The 21070-nt window shown below is 37.5% G+C and overlaps 1 protein-coding gene across 1 annotated transcript in view; it reads left to right on the top strand.

Moving 5' to 3' along the window:
- Positions 1 to 21070, top strand: part of LOC107711519 (F-box only protein 41-like) — a 47489-nt gene that overhangs the window by 5494 nt on the left and 20925 nt on the right. The window contains exons 2-3 of the mRNA XM_016516506.1: positions 7549 to 8535; positions 17533 to 17740. Of these exons, the coding sequence (XP_016371992.1) occupies positions 7817 to 8535; positions 17533 to 17740 (927 nt within the window). The 5' untranslated portion in view covers positions 7549 to 7816. The remainder of the gene's footprint in view (positions 1 to 7548; positions 8536 to 17532; positions 17741 to 21070) is intronic.

The raw sequence follows: 21070 nt of genomic DNA, 5'->3' as shown, positions 1-21070 counted from the left end.
GTTTTTTGGAGGGGTTCCCCAAACCGCGGACTTGGCAACACTGTAGCGTGCCAACTTGATGCTTCCTCTGAAGACTGCTTAAATGTGTTCGACTTGAAGCAGCGCTGATTAGACAGATTTGTGTGTCATCAAAGTACTGCGAGAGCTATAAGAGAGCGCGGACGTCTCCTTATGCTTTCTCTCGCCGTACTTTGATGTCATACACCGATCGATCTTCAAGTCGAACACACCTCTTTACTCTCGCGTGTCACGTGACCGAGTGTAATCGCAGCCTCTGCGATTGAAAAATCGCGTTTTTTCATATCGCGATATTATCGCAAATGCAATTAATTGTTCAGCCCTACTTTTAAATCACAGGGGCATTGCGTGATCATGCTAGCATGTCCAGCTTTACTCACTGAGGAGAAACCACTAGTTCCAAAAACAAGAATGAATGCAATTAGGAATCAATAGCATTTTTAGAGAGGTCACTCACTGGCTTAAGACTTCGGTTTATAAATTAAATGGTACCTAATTAGGTACCATTTAATTTATAAACCGAAGGGTACCATTTAATTTATAAACCGAAGGGTACCATTTAATTTATAAACCGAAGGGTACCATTTAATTTATAAACCGAAGGGTACCATTTAATTTATAAACCGAAGGGTACCATTTAATTTATAAACCGAAGGGTACCATTTAATTTATAAACCGAAGGGTACCATTTAATTTATAAACCGAAGGGTACCATTTAATTTATAAACCGAAGTCTTAAGCCAGTGAGTGACCTCTCTAAAAATGCTATTGATTCCTAATTGCATTCATTCTTGTTTTTGGAACTAGTGGTTTCTCCTCAGTGAGTAAAGTTGGACATTATACATGTAGGTAATAAGGATCAGTCAAAATCTTATTCTTGGCCTAATCATATGTAGGCTTAGAATAATATTACTTCAGTTCATTTTCCTAGACTTAAAATGCATATAAATAAATGTTATTGTGTTGACTCGATGGGTAAAATGACAGCATTCAGCTTGTACAAAGCCTCTTTCTATTCCATGAATAGAATTCAAATGTCATCATAAAAATTATGTAATGCATTGATGTGTCAAGAAATACAGAGAACATTGCTCGCCATGACCTGGTATAATAATGCACAATGACATGGACACATGTGATTTGCATATGCATGAATCTTTCAGTGAAATGCTAACACTGTGTCCTAACCAGGAACAATGCAATACGATTTTTTTCCCATCCATGTTGAAAGCTAAAGTGACGTAATAAAATCACAGCCAATCAGATCACTAAAAATAAGGTATTGTTATTTGTGTGATTTCTCACAACACATAATTTCACAACACACAATTTCACGCTGTCCCTGGTGCTTTAGATGCCATCCTTTTTATGGTTTTCCTTTTTTTCACAAATCCTGTTGGATTTGTCATATAATATCTCATGTTTCACAATCAATCACTTCCAGTCCATTTTTTTTGTTTATTTAACATGAGCATGAGGCCCAATGCGATTTGGAATGGTCGTGCTTTTCATTTGTAGTGTTGCATATTGTTAAGACCAAGTGTAATGTCAAACTGGAACATGAAAAAAAAAAAGCTAATTTCTGCTAATTTTTAAACAATTTTTTTATTAATTATTAATTTTAAAATTGTTAAAGGGGTCATATGATGCTGCTAAAAAGAACATTATTTTGTGTATTTGGTGTAATGAAATGTGTTTATGCGGTTTAAGGTAAAAAAAACCCACATTATTTTCCACATACTGTACATTATTGTTTCTCCTCTATGCCCCGCCTTTCTGAAACGCGTCGATTTTTACAAAGCTCATCGATCTGAAAAAGCGAGGTGTGCTGTGATTGGCCAGCTATCCAGTGCGTTGTGATTGGCCAAATTCCTCAAGCGTGTGACGGAAATGTTACGCCCCTCACCATACTGTGATGATGCCCTGTCAGGCCAGAGCGACGAGACAAAAACATTAAAACCCATTACAAGATATCGTCCTCTTTTGGAAGGCCGAACAAAGTGTAGTTTCGCTTTCACAACGAAACACAGTGCCTTCACGACATGGCGGTGGTGGAGGCGGCAACAACAATACTACAGCGAGAATAAAAGTTATAGGCAAATCTTCCCACATCGTGACGTAGACATGTGGGGGCGTGTTAGAATGAGCCGTTTTAGGTAGGCGTGGTTGACTCTTAACTTTTATAAAGAATATCTCTTTGGATTTGAGATTTTAGTCTTTGCAACTTTACACTTTTAATAAATTGATGTGAAAATTTATAAGTTTCATGATTTTAATTAATTAGACATGCTTTTTAATTAATAAAATTTTATTTAACTATTAAAAAGGAGTCGAGAAAAAATAAAATAGAAAAAACGGAATTTGGAAAAAAATACAACGGAATTTTAATAGATGTTTAATTTCATAAAGTACAAGTTGATTTCAAAATGCACCTACTTTTTTGCATTTTGTGTTTTTCAGTTGAATAAAAGACTTAAGTTTCACTATATATTTCATCATTGAGGATTTCTTTAAAAAAGTCTAAAAATCTCGTCTCCTCTCGTTCTCGTGGACCCAGTCTCGTGTCTCGTGGGATTAGTGTCTCGTCACACCCCTACAAAACATTATAATGTGCCGTTTGAAAAAAATTTGATTTGTTAAAGATTACATTTAACAGTATTATTATTATTATAATTTTTAAAGATTACCTTTAAAGGGATCATTCACCCAAAAATGAAAATTCTGTCATCATTTACACTATTTTTACACCGGACGCGAGTGGCGCAAGCAACGCAACAAAAGACAATAGAACCCATTACAATCAGTGATGCTGTCAACACTGGATGCGGCGCAGTGCGATGCGACACGTCAAATCCCTGACAGTAAACTAATGCCTCGCTCGATTTATGACGTACTGACACAAAGTTTAAATGATTTGCAACAAGTGTAGACAAAACAAACAAACTGCTGGCTCTCAGGTGTCTTTGCCACTGTTTGAGTGTTGTACGGAGAAAGACTGTGTGTGTGTGACACACTCTTTCCTTATGTGTGTATGTGCACACATCCTCGTACCTCACCGCTCCAAACTTAATCCAGGAAAGGTGAACATTCCTGGATCATAACTTGGACTGAAAGAGGATTGTGTAGAAAGTGAGCATGTCTCCAAAAATCTTGTTGAGCTGAAAGTTTAATGACTGCATTTTTTATTGATTTATTTTTTTACAGAAATTATGTTTTGATTTATGTTTTTGATTATTGAGCTGCAGCTTTAGGCTCACTTAAGTGACCGCATTTTTTTTTTCATTTAGAAGGATTTTTTTTTTTTTACAGAAAATAATAGATGTTCTGATTATTGTTGAGCTGCAGGTTTAGGCTCACTTAAGTGACTGCACTTAATTTGATTTAATTAAGAAGAATTCAATTATTTATTTTAATTATTTAGCCTGACATGTTTACTGTTCCAAAATGTTCTATGTTTCTTAAAAATAAAATTTATTGTGTTCAGTGGAAAATAAAGTTGTTGTTTTTTTTACCCAGACATTTAAAAATAACATATTTTAGAGCTGTAATCGCGAAACCGTGATATTTTTTTTTTATCTAAGGGTATCATACCGTCAGAATCTCATACCGGCCCATGCCTACTGGTAGCCATTGCCTTCCATAGTATGGGTAAAAAATATACTATGGAAGTCGATGGCTACCAGCAACTGTTTGTTTACCAACATTCTTCAAAATATCTTCTTTTGTGTTCAACAGAAGAAAGAAACTCATAGAGGTTGATGGTGAGTAAATGATGTCAGAATTTTAATTTTTGGGTGAACAATCCCTTTAATTGAGCATTAGATATTAAAGATAATATAAAAAATATATATATATAATATATATATATCAGTCAATAACCAATATATCCCTATTACATTCATAATCTGTTTTTATTTATTCACGATATTCTTATTCTTTAATTGATAATAGCATCTTCTCTTGGAGTTCCCTGCATCCGCCCATCTTTACAAAAACCAATCCATTGTCATTTACTCTCTTCTCGATCCATTCCAACATTCTTCCTGCATTCTTTGATTTATCCACCCCATCCTCCTCTCCTTGTTACCTCTCTCTGATGATTCATCATTACTGGCTGGCTTGTTTGTATCCATTTATTACTGTGCTTCACATTCTAAGCTTGTATCCGTGGCAACAGTGAACCTCCATTTTGGAAGCAGCAGTTTGTCTGCGAGACTCAAACGGCTCTCTCTCTGTCATCAAGGTCAGAGCTGATTGCAGGAATGTTGATCGTGATGTTAGCATCAAAGCGGCCGCTCTTTCATAACCTCTGATAGCACCGGGCTGTTTCCTAGGCTTAAATGGCTGCTGTTAAAAGAACCCTTTAATGGTTTTAGTTATGTTTTTACTGTTAATGCTTGCTTAGAAGGCCTTAATCAAAAGTCTTTTGTTATCCCATTACGGATCTGAGACGAGAGAGAGTCTTCAAGCCCTATTAGTAATGAAAAGGTTTTCTCTATCTCCTCAGCTAAGGAGGAAGGAGGTTATCAAGAGAGACAAACCCAGACAGAGATCAAGAGAGACAAACCCAGACAGAGATCATTTGTGGCACAATAGGGACAAGACCAAGAACGATACCAAGTGCCTATAATGATGTGCACTCCTGACAGAATGACATATAAAGACATCAACATAATGAATCTGATTGCACAGATTCGCATGTGTCTCTTTCAAATGTGTCACAATAGATGATATAATGATGATGCTCTTAAATCAGCAAGGACCCTCAGGGAAAGAGCCCATGTTTTGTACCCTGTGGGAGAGAAACGCCACTATAGTCGCCCATCGTGATTTGATGAGCCAAGGACAGCACATGTGGTCTAGGTATTGACATGATTGTTTCAGCATGTTGTCAGATTTGTTTTCCCTCTTTCACTTTTTCTGCAATGAGATGTAGTCCAGCCAACCCAACTCAGTGTCACTCTTTGTGAAATCACACTCTATTTATTACCTCAGACTAAGTACTTCTTGCACTGGTGACATTCAGTAAATATTAACAACATAAACCAGCCTGGTCTTACGTGGTTTAAGCAGGTTTAGCATGTCTCCCTGACTGACTAGCTGACAAGTCTAAGGCTGCGTTTACACTGCAAGTCTTAATGCACAGATCCGATCTTTTGACCATATCCGATTTTTTGGCACGTCTGTTTACATTGACTTTAGACACGACTGGTATCCAATATCTGTGTTTACATTAATTCCCACCCCAGCACGCCGGCATTAAAAATCTTTATGAGCAAACGTGTCGCCCTCGCATTGGGAGTTCTGTGGAGAATCGGATATGTGTGTTTAGACGTAGGTCGGATGTCCAGATATCAGATGTGTATCTGATTAAAATCCACATTTGGAAGTGGCTCAGATCGGATGCAAAAAAATCGGATCTCGTGCGGGTTTTTGTTATTACCCGTGTGCAACAAATTCCGATCTGTGTCAGATGTGAGCGAAAGATCGGATTTTTTGTGCCAGTGTAAACGGAGCCTAAAACAATCAAATCAGACAATGGCAGTCTTGAACAATGGCAGCCAGATTTGTAATTTCAAATAATTTGTCTAGTGTAAATTTATAATAAAAGTAACATTTTGATTTGGAACTTTATCTCATTATATTCTCCCATCACATCTGAGCTTTTATTCATTGGAATATTTTGTAATTAACCTTGATGAGTATGTAGTATATGTTAAGTATAAATTATACACTACCATTTAGTAATTATACATAATTTCACACAATAGCTGCCTCCTTTGCAGTTTTAAGCTTCTGAGAGACTGTTCCTTGAACTATTGCCAACTATTACTACCTTGTAGTGTGGCATGTTGAAAGATATACTTACTTGATAGAGGCCTGGACAAAATATGTTCATTTCCATTAGTGCATAGATATTCAGCTAAATCAGCTCCATGCGTGTTCATTCTCAGTTCCTTAGAGGCTGAAACCACTCACAGAGATTAGTCGACAAAATCTTTTACTTCTCAACTCGTGCTTTAGATTGTCCTGTGGGTGTTTTCATTATTATTGTACACTTTCATTCACTTCCATGATGCTAGTTCATGCATGTGGACTAGTGGAAAGTTGTTAGAATTGACAAAATTAATGATTTTCAGTTGGTGCAGATTTCAGGAACAGAGATTTATATTTAACTCATGGATTTATTATATATTTGCAACATACTGCAATGCACAAATACAGATAAGTGCTTCCAGTGAGCTGATATCAGCTTTTATGTTTGTCAGCTTGCAAGCAAAGCATGTCTACACATCCTGTGCTCACTGGGTTTGCTAAACATCAGAATCAGAAAGCTTTATTGGCCACAAGCTCAAATAGAAAAAAATTGACATTTTTGTGACAGAATATTCCAGTACTGGCAAAATCAAACCGAAATCGGGATGCACAATATTGGTAGTTATATTATTGGTCCATAAATGTGACTTTTGAATGTCATCTGTATTGTTCCTATAAGTAAAATAGACCAGTGTATTTAAAAGGGTCATATGATGTGATTTCAAGTTTTCGTTTCTCTTTGGAGTGTTACAAGCTGTTCGTGCATAGATAAGATCCCTAAAGTTGCAAAGACTAAAGGCTCAATCCCAAAGAGATATTCTTTATAAAAGTTAAGACTCGTCCACGCCCTCCTAAAACGCCTCGTTTAAACATGCCCCCACATGTCTACGTCACTGTGTGGGAAGATTTGCATAACACCGCCCAAATGTTCACGCAAAGAAAGAATGTGTAACTTTGATTCTCGCTGTAGTATTGTTGTTGCTGTGGAAAATAATGTGTTTTTTTAACCTTAAAGCGCATAAACACATTTCATTACACCAAATACACAAAATAATGTTCTTTTTTAGAAACGTCATATCACCCCTTTAAATTGATAAATTAGAGCCAAATGATAATGGACCCAACATTATTTCTGTTTGGGCTACATATTGTCAATATACCTTTCAAACCTTACAGTTTTCCATAACAATGCATATTCAAGCAATAACTTTTAATTACTATAAATATAAACAGCTTTAAACGCAATGAAGTACACTCACATAAAGCAATATATACTAAATAGCAAATTTCAAAGAAGTCTTAAAATGTCTTAAATTAATTCATTTAACAGCTGCTGAGCGAGTGATGGTAAATTTGACATCTTTCTCTCTTCAGACCACCATAATCCATTTTTCTTTTACCTGGATTTTGTTTTTCTTTCACCACTGGAGCAAATAGTTCTACAAAAATTCTAACGGCTAAGGTTTCATAAATAGGGGTTTACCCTGCTATAGTTTATTTAAAGCCAGAAATGTAAAAACGGTCAATTTGGTTCATTTGTATATATCTGTTGAGCAGGGTGATTTTATGTCTTCGCATAGAAGCCGATAGAAGTGCTGAGCCAGTCTGAAAATATTTTCGGAAGGTCTTGAAAATGGTATTAAAAAGATACCTGCAGATACCCTGTACTGTATGCATTAATATTTGTTCATTTTGTCTTTTCTCTTTTACTAGGACAAAAGGTTTGGACTGTGAGGAAAATGATTAAGTGCCAGAAATAGGCCTAACAGCAGTCAAGACCTTATTGAAGAACTAAATCAAGAACTTGTGACTCAGAAGGAGCATGTGTGGTGATCCCCTGTTCCTTGCTCAGCCCGTAGCAAACCCAACGCGTCTGAGATGAGTGGTCCTCTTTGGTGCCCGGCCGCTGTCCCTGCCTGCTCTTGGCAGCGCTTGGTGGCGTGAGCAGATTGCTCCATCCTGGCATCCACGGGAGCGTGGAATGGCCTCTTTGGACCTGCCGTACCGTTGTCCTCGCTGTGGGGAAAACAAGCGCTTTAGAAGTCTGTCCTCTCTGCGCGCCCATCTGGAGTACAACCACACCTATGAGACCCTGTATGTGCTGTCCAAGTCCAACAGCGTATGCGATGCCGCTGCGCTGCTCCCCCTAGTGGCCGACGGAGCCCTCTCTGCCGAATCCCATTTTCCGTACCGTGAACTGCCCTGCTCTGGAGAAGAGCTCGAGCTTGCGCCTTCGTCTACTGCTTGCTACCTGCCCAATGTGGAGTTTCCTCTGGGCGAGATCCTGGTGAAGACAGCCATGAGCTCCGGCGACGCCTTGTCCTCCACAGGGAACAATGCGGTGGCGGTGGCCGCTAATGTGGCTGCTAGTGCGGTGGAGGCAGCTTACGAAGAGGGTCTGGCTCGGTTGAAAGCTCGAGCGTTTGAGAGGCTCGAGCTAGACGAGAGACTCGAGAAGTTGTCGGAGGAGGTGGAGCAGAAGATCGCGGCGCGTGTTGGCCGTCTGCAGACGGAGCTGGAGAGGAAAAGCTTGGAGCTGGAAAAGGCAAAGCTGGAGAGCGAGAGGCTCAGTCAGGAGAAGCAAGACCTGGAGGACAAGGCCACAGAGCTTTCGCGGCAAGTGGACGTGTCTGTGGAAATGCTGGCCAGCCTTAAGCAGGATCTGGTTAACAAGGAGCAGGAGCTCTCACACAAACAACAGTAAGTTACAGGCGACCCACCTTGTTGCATGACCAATCCCTTAGAATGAGAAAAAAGTGGCTTTTGATTGAAGAAATAATGAGAAATGTTCTTGACTGTTTGTACCTTGCTGTTTTTGCTTAAATGCTTGATTCACTCTAGGGCTCTCCAACACAAGTTGCTTTGTGGAGCAAGCAGGGCTTGCACAAAAGAAGAAAGGCTAAATTCGTTTTCGACAGCTCCACGGGTTAGCCTCATTTAGACAAGACAATTGAGCAAGACAGTTAACAAACCAGCGACTGTAGCATCTCTGTAGTATGTCTCCAGTAAGATTTAATCTGCTCTGTTGCAGGCTTTTCATGTTCATGGTTGTTTCAGTTTAGTGTGCTTTATTGGCGTGACAAACGTTTGTACATTTGTATAGCTTAGCTGGATGCTGGTCATCATTTACTCACCCTCATGGCGTTTCAAAACATACATTCTTTTGCGGAACACAAAGGAAATTATTTTGAGAGTTGAGTTATTGGTCACCAAAACTGTCTTTCAACATTCTTCAAAATATCTTCTTTTGTGTTCTGCAGAAAAAAGTTATAAAGTTTTGTCATGAGAGTGAGCAAACGATGGCAGAATTTTACATTTTTGATGGACTATCCCTTAATGCTGTTTCCTGAAGGCTTGTGCTCCCGTGATCTGCAGATGTTTTTACTGCCTTTGCCTAAGAGTTGATGAACTACCCTACACCCTACGGGCCATTGCCTTTAATTGCCAGTGTCTTTCACCAGTCCACTCTACAGTTATAATGGCAATGACACTTACTTCCTTGCTGTATTCCTCTGTAGCAGCTCCTGCTGAAAGTCACAAATATGTGTTCATGTTATCATGGTAAGATTCGCTGCCACCCTGAGAGAAAGTGATAAATTGAGTCCATTAGATAACTTGTATTTCAGTGGGTTTCATTTGATGTTATGAGCTCATAACTTTGATTTGTAAGCAGTGTGAAAGCATGAAATATTATATTTTAAAGGTTGCATATCACCAAGCCTTTTCAATCCCAATTTATGGTTACAAAGGCTTTTCAGTTTCGCAACATCTGATTTCCTTTCTGACCAAAAGCCAGGAAATTGCAAATGACAGATTTCAGATAGTATTAAAGTATAAAATTCTAACAATATTGAGTATAAAAGCTTTCAAATGGTATTTTGGTTGTCAAGAATGAATTAGGGAAAAAAGGTAGAAAAATACTGTAAAATTATTCTTTGTTAAAGTCATTCAAATAAAATATCACCTCTCCCAAAATAATTTTCATTTGATATACTGCATATAGAAGTCCAAATAAGAGGGGCAATTGAGCTTTTGGAGTGGTCTGAGTATAGAGACTCCATATGCTGTGGGATATTCTCAGCAGGACTCCATCTTAAATATACACTCGCTGTGATTGATCTGTAGCTGCCTGTGGATTAGAGTTTTTTTGAGAAACCGGTCACGCACTGCTGGCAGGTAGAAAGAAAGAGGCCTCATTTCTCTTTTACCTCTCTCACCTCTCTGTTTTTTGACCCTCAATACCTTTCTCCATTCTCTCTTTTTATTCCCTCTCACAGTCACCTCAATCTTGTTAGCGTCTCATATCCCATCTGATCTCTGATTCTCCTCTGCAGACTCTGGCTCCTTCTCTCAATTGCTGATTTTTGCTTTATTTGCCTATCATGTGTGTCTCTTCTGGAGCTTTCAAGCTAAACACAAATCTTCAGACTATTCTAACTTGGTGTGCTACAGTATATAGAGTATACAGTATATGAACTGATCACATTTACTGACTTGTATCTTCAAGGCTTTTAAAAACATTCTTAAACTTTCTAGCCAGACCTGCTTTATTAGCAACAGCTGCCTTGTTGTGGCATAGCAATTTTTTCATACTTCAAATTAACTAATGATCATCCTTAAATTCATTACTTGCTCATTTGAGCCACAATGTCCTGTTTAGCTATTTTAAATGTGAATAGATAGATCCAGTGTCCATGGCTGCCATTGTTATGCAAACTTAGGTTTGTGGATCAGGATTAATTCATCTGTCTTGCAGTCAGAGTACCTCTGATGTGTGAATTACAGATTGATATACTATGTGTGTGTGTGTGTGTGTGTGTGTGTGTGTGTTTAGTATTCGGTTCATAAGAGGGCTCATATAATAACCTCTCTGCATTTGCATACAAATCTCTGCTAATGTTCTCTTTCTGCTGTCTCTGTCTTTCTCTGTGACCTATCCTGTTGTACCAATGTTGAAATTTACAGGACAGGCACAGTTTGAGGACATGAGCTTGTTGGCATAGAATAGTAGAGATGCATCGAAAATTTAGCAACTGATATTGGTTCTGAAACCAAAAACTCATGTTTTTAAAATTCTATGAAATTTCATTTTTCATATTGTTCAATCATTGTTCAGATGCGGTCAGATGTCATTAAAACAGCTTGTAAACATCATGTCATGTAATGTTACATTTACCTCAGGAAAGCCATTCAATGTCCATAAACTCGCTAGTTAGCTAGAAAAAAAAAGAATTTTGCTAAAATATATACACTATATTACATACACATATTTTTACTGAACTTGTTGATGTTATTTAATGTGTGTTTGAATAAATCAGTCATTAAACAAGTTTTTTTGTCAAATTTAAATGTTCATATACAACTATTTTTTTTAATTTGTTGATTATTAAATAAATAAATTAACTGATTATTAAACTTTCAGCTAAATTAAAACTTGGTTTCGGTAAATTAAAAATTATTTCTGGTGCATCACTAGTCTAGACATCTCTTTGTACATTTTGTAACAAGCAGATAAATAAGTCTGCTACTTGTATGATGGTCAGCTGTGTGACTCATAGCATGTACATCTCTGAGGTGTGTACTAAAGCAATTTAGTCAAGCTAATAATCTGTAATACTTCCAAGCATTCCAAGAGCCCCATTTTACCCTCCTCTAATTTTATCTTATTAACCACTCTTGTTTCTTCTGTTACTTGCATCTAATTATCATTCATATTTTCTGGAGACTATGTGTTGCTTACAGCCTTACACAATCAATTACTATTCTGAATACAGTGCGTCACTCATTAGCCCTCTGCTGCTATTTTTATGTGCACTTGAAATAATTGTCACTGCGTTAGTGCAGGGGAAAGTTAAATATCAGATGTTAGAATTCTATTTCCAGGCAACGTCTTTGTTTCTCATCTGTCCACGTCTGATGCCCTGCATCAGTATTTTTGGCTTATCGCATAGTGTTTACAGTCTTCTTATCATGAAATATAGACTTTTTAAAATTACACTTCATAAATTGTAGAGAATTTGCATCAGCTTAGAACATTCATGCAGTCAGTTAGTGGTCTTGTTTTAGCTCATTTGCATGCAATATACATTTAATACCTGATTGGTATTAAGTGAGGTTGTCTAGATCATGTAGGTATTTTGTATTAATATTTTTTTATATTTTATCAGTAGTGCTAAAAATGCAGATGTAGGTTTGCACATTACATCTGTACTCATTTTATTTCATACTGTATTGCATAACTAATATTCCAGAACATCTTGTATTAGTCATCTCACCTTATGTGAATGGAATATCATTCTTTAAATCTGAATTAAATGGCTTATTAAATTTAAGTAACTCCCGGTGCACTGTTCATACATTCTTTGTTGTAGCAATAAAAAGCATTATTGTCAGACGTATCTGACAGCCAACTAATAGTTGTTCCCATGGAAAGCAGTCTGGAAAAAGTCTCAGGTTATTCATGTAACCATGGTTCCCTGAGAATAGGGCTCGAGACGCTGCAGCCCCTAGCGGGCGCGATGGGGAATGCCTCCGGCATAACCGGTGTCTGAAACATGAGTCTAAACATGATAATGATTTTGACATTGGCAGGCGGCAGCCTATGACGTCACAACTGGTGCGGCCCAGAGTATAAAAGTACACCTGTGAAATACGTCATCCACATCTTGTCTGAAGGAGAAGTACGCATGAATGCCTGAAGCATGGCAAAGGGACGCAGCGTCTCGTTCTCTATTCTCAGGGAACTATGGTTACATGTGTAACCTGAGACGTTCCCCTTCTAAAGGGAACTTGCACTGCATACCCTAGAGGGCGCTATGGGGCGCTAACGGTATACCCACGCATGCTGAAGGAATGAGTGACTTATTGGCTGAGCTCATTTAAAGACTCAAAGGAGTCCTCACCCCTGCACCAGCAATGCGATCATAGACCGGAGCTTCTCAAGAAGGCCTCAACCGGAGAGAAGAAGCCTAACTACATTCGTATTCAGGCCAGCATCCAAGGAGGCGCACAGAGAGTCTAACACTCAGAGCTAACTGGCCCACAAAGCTCTGCAGAGTGGAGGCCTAAATATACCACCTCTTAAATGAGAGGTGACCTAGCAAGACTCCACAGCCAAGGAGGCTCCCGGAGAGCCTAACAACTTAGCATACTACCCTACCGCCTAGCCGAGCTCTAGGAGAGGAATCCTCAGTATGAATGACTCTCCAAATCGAGAGAAGAGCTAACAACGCCCCACGGTCAGTATATCTTGTAAGGAGGCCCACAAGGAGCCTACTACTCACCATTACTCTTTGAGTGGAGCTCTGGGGAGCAGAGGCCTCAACAAGATTATGGTGCTCTTACCATAAACATAGATTTTAGAGAAGGCACGAAATGCGTTTCAGCATGAAGACACTCTAAAACTAGAGGAGGCCTAACTATGCCCCACGCTCAGGACATCTTATAAGGAGGCTCACAGAGAGCCTACAACTCACAGATGCTGTCCTTGCGGAGCTCTGCACTGGTGTCTTGCAAGGTTGAGCAGCACCATCATAGAAATCAGTCCCCCAGACTTTGTTCCTGAAGTAAAAATCCTGTTCATTTTCTCTATATGAGAATTGATTTTAAACAATAACCTCTAAAGACACACCTGCAGTGAGCTACGAGGTTGTTAATCAATGGTATATTATTTTGTTGAAGCCATCATCCAGTATTACTTCAAGTTTTTTTTATTTTTTATTCTTGTTAAATAGTGGAATTCCTGGTGAAAACTACATTACCAATGATTCTGCATAGAAATCTCCAAATCAAAAAAATATATATTTTATGCATAATATAAATATTTTGCAATAAACTAAATGTATTTTGTTTAAATAAAATATTTCTATTTATAATCAGCATATTTAAATCTATAGTTTATATTATTGTTTTTAATTTGATTGTCCTTCACAATGTTTCAGGGGATTGTAGTTTTTTTTCTCCCTCCTCATTAAAGCAGTTAAGTACACTGTCTTGTGGTTTTGTGTCTGATTTTCAAATACGTTTTTGCTTTGTGGAACCACTTGAACTCAAAAATAGTGACGCTTGACATCATACTTAACCGGACAGACTTATTTGGCACTTGATTGGAAATTACAGAAAATCACATTATGCCAGATGCATAAATGTACAGAAATGCTTAGAAAGCTGGCTATAGCTTACATACCTTAGGGCTAACTTGGTATTCTATTTTTCTAGCATATCTTAATATAAATGTTAATGTCTACCAACAAAAACATCTCCTGTTCTATGATAACCACTGCTACAAATGCATAACTGGATTTATTTATTTTTTTTGATTAATACAACCAGCTCTCATGAAAACAGCATTTGTTTTTGATCAGGCATTACAAACGGCTACTTCTTGGAGTATCTTTCTGAACACCAGCAACATCATATCTGAGCAGTTTTAATCTGTTGCTTTTAGATAAGGGCAGTGTGGAAGTAAGCAGGCACACAGGTTATCACACACTTTGTCAGTCTCTCTGTACACTGTGTTCTCAGCGCTACATTCAGACTGAGTTCTGTCATTCCAGTTTAACCTTGAGGTGTGACCTCGAGTTGAGATATTAATAAATAGTTATTTGTTCTTGGTTATAAAGAGGTTGCGTGCTTGGGAATGTGTATGTTTGTGCTCATTAGAAAAGGGTAAGTTTATTAGGAGACTCAAGCAAGAGCACTTTCAAACAGCCATACCTAGTTTGAATTCTCACAGTGTGAATCTGAAAGCCAGGGTATCTCTCTCAGCGTGCTTTGCTTGTAGCATATTAGAATTTAGATATCAGCTTTTTTAGCTGGCGGTCTTATTTGTATTCATGTTCCCCTGTGAAGAAGCCTCGGTCAGCTACAGGACTGTAAGCTACACTGGGAGAGTTTTGATTAGGGCAGACAGCGGGAGACACTGTAATATGTCATGCTGCTTCAGCCACTTAATTGTCCCCTTAACTGTGTCCACTTTAAACCTATACATAGCGATCAGGCCAATCAGTCGGCCATCATTTGGCCTTTTTTTTTTTTTTTGCCCGTAACTGCATCTGCTTAGACAAGCGTTAAGCTGCCTTTCCACTATCTCCAATAAATGACAAACCGGAAGTCATTAATTTCCAGTGGAGATAAGCCATATGCATAGGCGGAGCTTTCAGATCTGATTTGAGCATTGGATGCCACCACCAGAGATTATTAGTGTTCATTCACTATGGTGAATAAGTGAAGATTAATGTTACGTTATTGTTCTGTGTTTTTGGACTTCTGTTGTTAATTTTTGTTCACGTTAGTTCCTGTATCCTTGGTTTCTGATTATGCCCTTGTTTGTTGCCTTGGTTTGTTCTCATGTGTTGTCACATTTACCTTTTGTTTGCACCTTGTCTCATTTGGTTCCTTGTTTGTTCCTTTATATATACATTAGGGTGACCATATGTGCCATTTTCCCAGGACGCGTCCTGGGAAAATGGCACGTATGGTCACCCTAATATACATGTATATAGTTTTGAGCAACAAAAATGTCTTTGTACTTGTTTAGAGTTTTGGGTGTTTCTTAACCCCCTTCAAACAAGCTCTCGTTAACCCATCTACAGAATTTCCCGTAATTTATGAGACAACGCTAATTCCCCGCCATTATTGGAATTTTCATTGGTGTATGGTAGGAGGCGCTATTACGCATCTTATGAAAGAGTATTGAATGTCTGGGTCAAAACACGGGGAAGAAGCAGAAGAAACAAGCGATCACATATGTAAGCAGATGCATATGTAAAATAATGCATAAAACAGCATATAAATCAAAACTGCCTAACGTTACTGAATGAAATGTTGATCCAGGAAGTGGTATACCGTGCAAGCTTTGGATGTGTTGATGGAAGCGATCTGTACCATCTATGTTTTGATCACCGTTCTGAATCTGATCCAGATGTAGTCTTTTACAAAAAACGTGATTTTTCTCAGCTTTTTGTTCAAAATGTTTCAAAAGGTAAATGTGACCACACATGAGAACAAACCAAGGCAACAAACAAGGGCATAATCAGAAACCAAGGATACAGGGGCTTGACACGAGTGGTTATCCAATAACACAAGCAATAGTCCAGGCAAGGTGCAAACACAGTCCGAAACAGCAGGCAAAGGGTTAATCCAAGATACACAGGCAGAAGATCAGGAAACAGACAACAAGGCAACACGAAATGACTAGACTTCGACTAGAACTAGAAACGGAAACTTGTAATGGCGCCGTAATAGTGAGAGTCAATGTAATGGGAGAGCGACCTCTGGTGGCAATCGGCCGGAAGGCCACGGACCGGATTCGTGACACCTATAGACGACTGCTATGTTATTTGTTACATTTTTGTATTAGCTTTTAGTTTTATGTTTTCAGGTTTTAATTTAAAGTTTAGTTTAAATTTTAGTAGTTTTATATGCTTTTTTGTTTTTATTTGTTTGTAATAAATAATTCTATATAGCTTTATTTATTTTTATTTTGGTTTGAGTTTTAGTACTTCATCTCATACTTATCTCAGTTAGTTGCAGAAGCAACATTTCTAATGTTCATTTACATTTTTAAAGTGTTAGTAGTTCATCTAATATGTATATTTTAATTTATTTCAGCTTTCTTTTCCCTAACCTTAACCTTAACCTTTTAAATAGTTGTAGTTTTATCAATAACAACATTGATTCCAAGTCTGTTTAGTTCTCTCACATAAAGCATTAGATCCTGCATTAATCAATCCTTACAACCCTGTAGATCTGCAAAACAATAAAACAACTTTTTTTTGGTTGAACCTTTTTGTCCCTGTTTTCACGACTGATCATTGACATACGTTTTGATTTGGTAACGATAAATTATTGCACAAGACAAACATACTGAAAAAAGACTACAGTGCAGACTACAGTCTTTTTGACAGTGATGATTTAATAGGGCCTGATCTTTATCATTGTTATTTACTTAGAGGATCTTTTGAGATTACACAATTACATAAATGACATTGAGATCACATTTACGCACATTCATTTTCCTAGTTTATTAAATGGTGCTTTTAATTTGTGTGGATATTTAAAGCCTCTTCTTTGAGTACAGGGACTGCTGCATTATTCACTATGGCCTATGACATTGTTTGCAACCTTTGATGATGAAATACTCAAGATGTCAGTATCTCAAAATATCATTTTGTTGGCGTACGAAAATGAAAACTCCAATTGTGTGAGAATCTACTATGAGTGTGTTAGAAGCTTAGAATAGCTGAGGTGATGGTGTCGAGGCGCAAGCCAGTGTTTATGTGTACAGAGACATTGTCTACACAGAGATAACAGTTGTCATGCTTTCATTGGCTGTATGCACACTCCAGGGAATTGCAGAATGCAAGAGGAGATAAATAAGAATGAGAAAAGGGACAAACGGGAGGGAGAAAGTGGTGCCTTTCAGATGCCCTTTTCCCATTTGTCGAGGTGTGACCGGTTTAAATTGGCATGTTCTCTAGACTTTAATTTCTTTAAAAGAAAATGCCGTTTGTAGGGATGCATCGGGTCATGTATACGTCACCCCATACCACCATATCTTAAGAGTTTCATGCTTAATTCTCTTTAACACACTAAATACTCATTAAAAAATGATCAAGAGCAACTGACAAGCTATCACCACTGAACGACTCAATCCTCTCACAGTAATTCTCATTATTTTTTTTCCTCCTTACTCAGAGAGGTGGCCCAGATCGACCAGTTTCTGCAGGAAACAGCTGGGCGTGAAGCCAATGCTAAAGTGCGTCTTCAGCAGTTCATCGAGGAGCTGTTGGACCGGGCTGACCGTGCTGAGAAACAGCTCCAGATCATCAGCAGCTGTGCCACCACCCCCAACGGCAGCCTGGGACACTGCAGTCTGCAGGGATCCAAACCTAATGGACAACAGGTACATTGACTGAGCGAAAGCGATGAAGGAGAACAAAAGACATTGCAGCGATGTACTAAGAGAAATGAGAGATTACACCTGTCTTTGTAGTCAGTTGGGCAATTTCATGTAAAAAAAATACATCATTGGAATCATTTACGATATCTAGCCTACATGGCATAAACCATTCTGTTTTCTCTTTAAAAGCTCTGCAGCTGATATATCCATTTTTCAAAGTGTGGATTTCATTGTCTTGTATATCAGTGTGATGCATAACTAAATTTGAATAGGTATAAAATGTTTGCTTTGCTCCTGTTCATACTGAGGTGCATACGAAGGTACCATTTCAAGGCATCATACAGTAGGTGCCAAAAAAGGTAGATGACTATCTTTGTGCGCTCAAGGTCATAATCCTGTTGACAATATAGGTGTGAGGTTTTCGCATTCACATTTTACATTAACAAATGTCATTTTTCAAAATGTGCAGAATGCATATTGTTTAATTACTGTACAAATACCAAGTTTAAATAGGTATGAATTTGACTGCACTCTGGTAAACACTGCAAAGTTTGTAGTCAGTATTTTTATATTAATACTTTTATTAAGCAAGAATAAATAAATACATAAATACTGTTCTTTTGAACTTTCTATTAATCAAAGAATTTTGAAAAAATGTAGTGCTGTCAAACAATTAATTGTGATTAATCGCATCCAAAATAAAGGTTTTTGTTTACATAGTATATGTGTGTGTAATGTGTATATTTATTATGTTTATATAAATACACACACATGCATGTATATAAAGAAAATGTTAAAATATGTTATAAGAAAAATATGTTACGTTTATATATTAAATATATTTATATATAATATAAATTAAATGAATATAAATATATACATGTAAATAGTTTCAAAATATGTGCTGTATGTGTGTGTATTTATATATACATAATAAATATACACTGTACACACACATACAGTATATTATGTAAACAAAAACTTTTATTTTGGATGTGATTAATCACGATTAATCGTGTGACAGCACTAAAAAAAATGCATCACAGTTTCCTTAAAAATATTAAGCAGCAAAAACTATTTTCAACAATGATAATAATAAATGTTTCTTCAGCATATTAGAATCATTTCTGAAGGTAATGGCTGCTTCGGCATTATTTACATAAATTTTTTTTACAGTAGAACTCTTTTTACTATATTTTCAATCAAATAAATGCAGCTTTGGTGAGCAAAATAGACTAATTTCAAAATATTAAAAAATCGTACCCACCCCAAACCTTTGAACGGTAGTGTATATCTGTAGAAAGATTTAATATCTGCAAGAATAAAAGAAATCGTTATGTAACCAGAAAGATATCTTTGCCTATTAGCATTAACCTGATAAGTACATTGAAAAAGATGGCTTTGTGATATACAAGTTAATTTCAAGTCTTTGTTATATGTACAAATCAACATTTATCATCACGTCCAGAAAAAATATAACAGATTGAGGGCAGGCAGTGGAAATTGCCTGAAAGTGCTTTGTTACGATTGCAGTTCTGTCTGCAATTTTCTATAAGATAAATAAATCTCAATGCAGGCAGCACTCAGGAAACGTCTTGTACTAAATATTCATCAGTGCTTGAGTTCTGTGAACCTCCAGAGAACTTTTACAATGTTAATAGATTGCACTTGTACACTAGTCTCATTTTCTTGGCTCTAGAGGGGGTTAAACTGTGGTTGGTTACTCGGCGTTCTCATAACTGGCTCCACTGAGTGTACAGTAAATACATTCAGATCACTAAGGGATTATTTGTGTTATTGAGGGGAAAAAATCAATTGAAGTCCTTTTTCCTTTGTCAGAAATAGTGAAGAAAGTGTTGAAATTAGTAAAGTTTTACACACTTTATGTACAATGAGTTTTGTACATTTATCTGTTTGTATATATCACGGGTTGGATAAAATTCAGTGTGTGCATGTATGTGTGCATGGTTACTCACACTGCCTTTTTTAGGCTTCTTTTGACAGTGCATGGCACATTCATGCAGCACCCTAACACCTCACCCTCTGACACCATTGGGGGGGACCCCCTTAATCACCATGGAAACAGCAATCTACAGTTGTCATTTACTCATATAGTGTATTGCACACAGCACTGGTGACTCAGTTTGAGTTCACACACAGCCTGTGTTCCCAAATGCCAGCCACAGCCTTCCAGTCTCCTACTAACTGGAAAGGAAGTACACTCAGTGATGTCAGAAGAAGGGCAGAGTGATTCAGAAGCATACACGCTGTGATTCAGGACATTTGGCCTAATTACAGTACAGACAGGCACTGTGCAGGAAAGTAAGCAAGAAAGAAAAAGATGGAGGTGCAGAAATATTGTTGTCATCTCAAGCATTTCCCACAATCCCAGCCAGTCTGTTATGCTGTCCACCACTAATGATATCAATGGTGCTGCTCCTCTTCTGCTCCTTTTCTGCAGGCACTAAGCCCAGTGTGTGTTTGTGAATGTGTGTGTGCCCTGTCAGCGATATGGCACCTTGCTTGGCCCATTTTTTTCTTGGGTGTATCACCTAACCAGCTAGAGCAGTGATTTAAAGGCACAGTTTTCCTATTTCCTGTATGAGATTGGTAAGTCTAATACTTACGTCTGACAAATAAAAGTCATTAGTAGTTGGCCGATATGGTATTTCTACAGGATATGGGAAATCTACATTAGAACAAATTTTTTTATACCACCTGAAGTGGTACTATATTAAGGATTTTACAGGGAACTCAATGTAGGCCAGGCTGTTTTTTTCTCATAACAGAAAAAATTATTTCATAAAAACAACAAAAAGACCCATATTTCCCTGCATTTTGGGATCTCTTAAATACAATTGTAATTACAAGAATCTTCAAGAATCGGCTAAAAGCACATCTTTTCCATCTTTATTTGATCCTCTAACTCTAGCACTCTCTATTCTAATTCTATTCTTAAAAAAAAAAAAAAATCTTGCCCCTTTTAGACTTCCACTCTATTCATTTACTAACTGCTTGTTTTCTTAAAAAAAACACTAGCTTCTCTAATCTTCTATTTATTTGTTTTCCTTTTATTTACTATACAATTAACAAAAGCAAAAAAAAGGCCTCTAACACTAGCTTGCTCTATTCTTTTTCTATTCTATCTGTTTTCTTTTTATTTATTTTATAATAATAAAAAAAAAACCTTGCTATGTGTACTGCGTTAAGCTAACTAAAACTTATAGCACTTGCATATCATTGCTCTCTTGTTGATTTTAATTGCTTCCATTGTCCTCATTTGTAAGTCGCTTTGGATAAAAGCGTCTGCTAAATGACTAAATGTAAATGTAA

This window comes from Sinocyclocheilus rhinocerous, unplaced genomic scaffold, assembly GCF_001515625.1.
Source record: "Sinocyclocheilus rhinocerous isolate Xijiao unplaced genomic scaffold, SAMN03320098_v1.1 scaffold2252, whole genome shotgun sequence".
Classification (NCBI taxonomy): Eukaryota; Metazoa; Chordata; class Actinopteri; order Cypriniformes; family Cyprinidae; genus Sinocyclocheilus; species Sinocyclocheilus rhinocerous.
The sequence above is the reverse complement of the archived record's forward strand: the minus strand, read 5'-3'. Positions and strand labels throughout refer to the sequence as shown.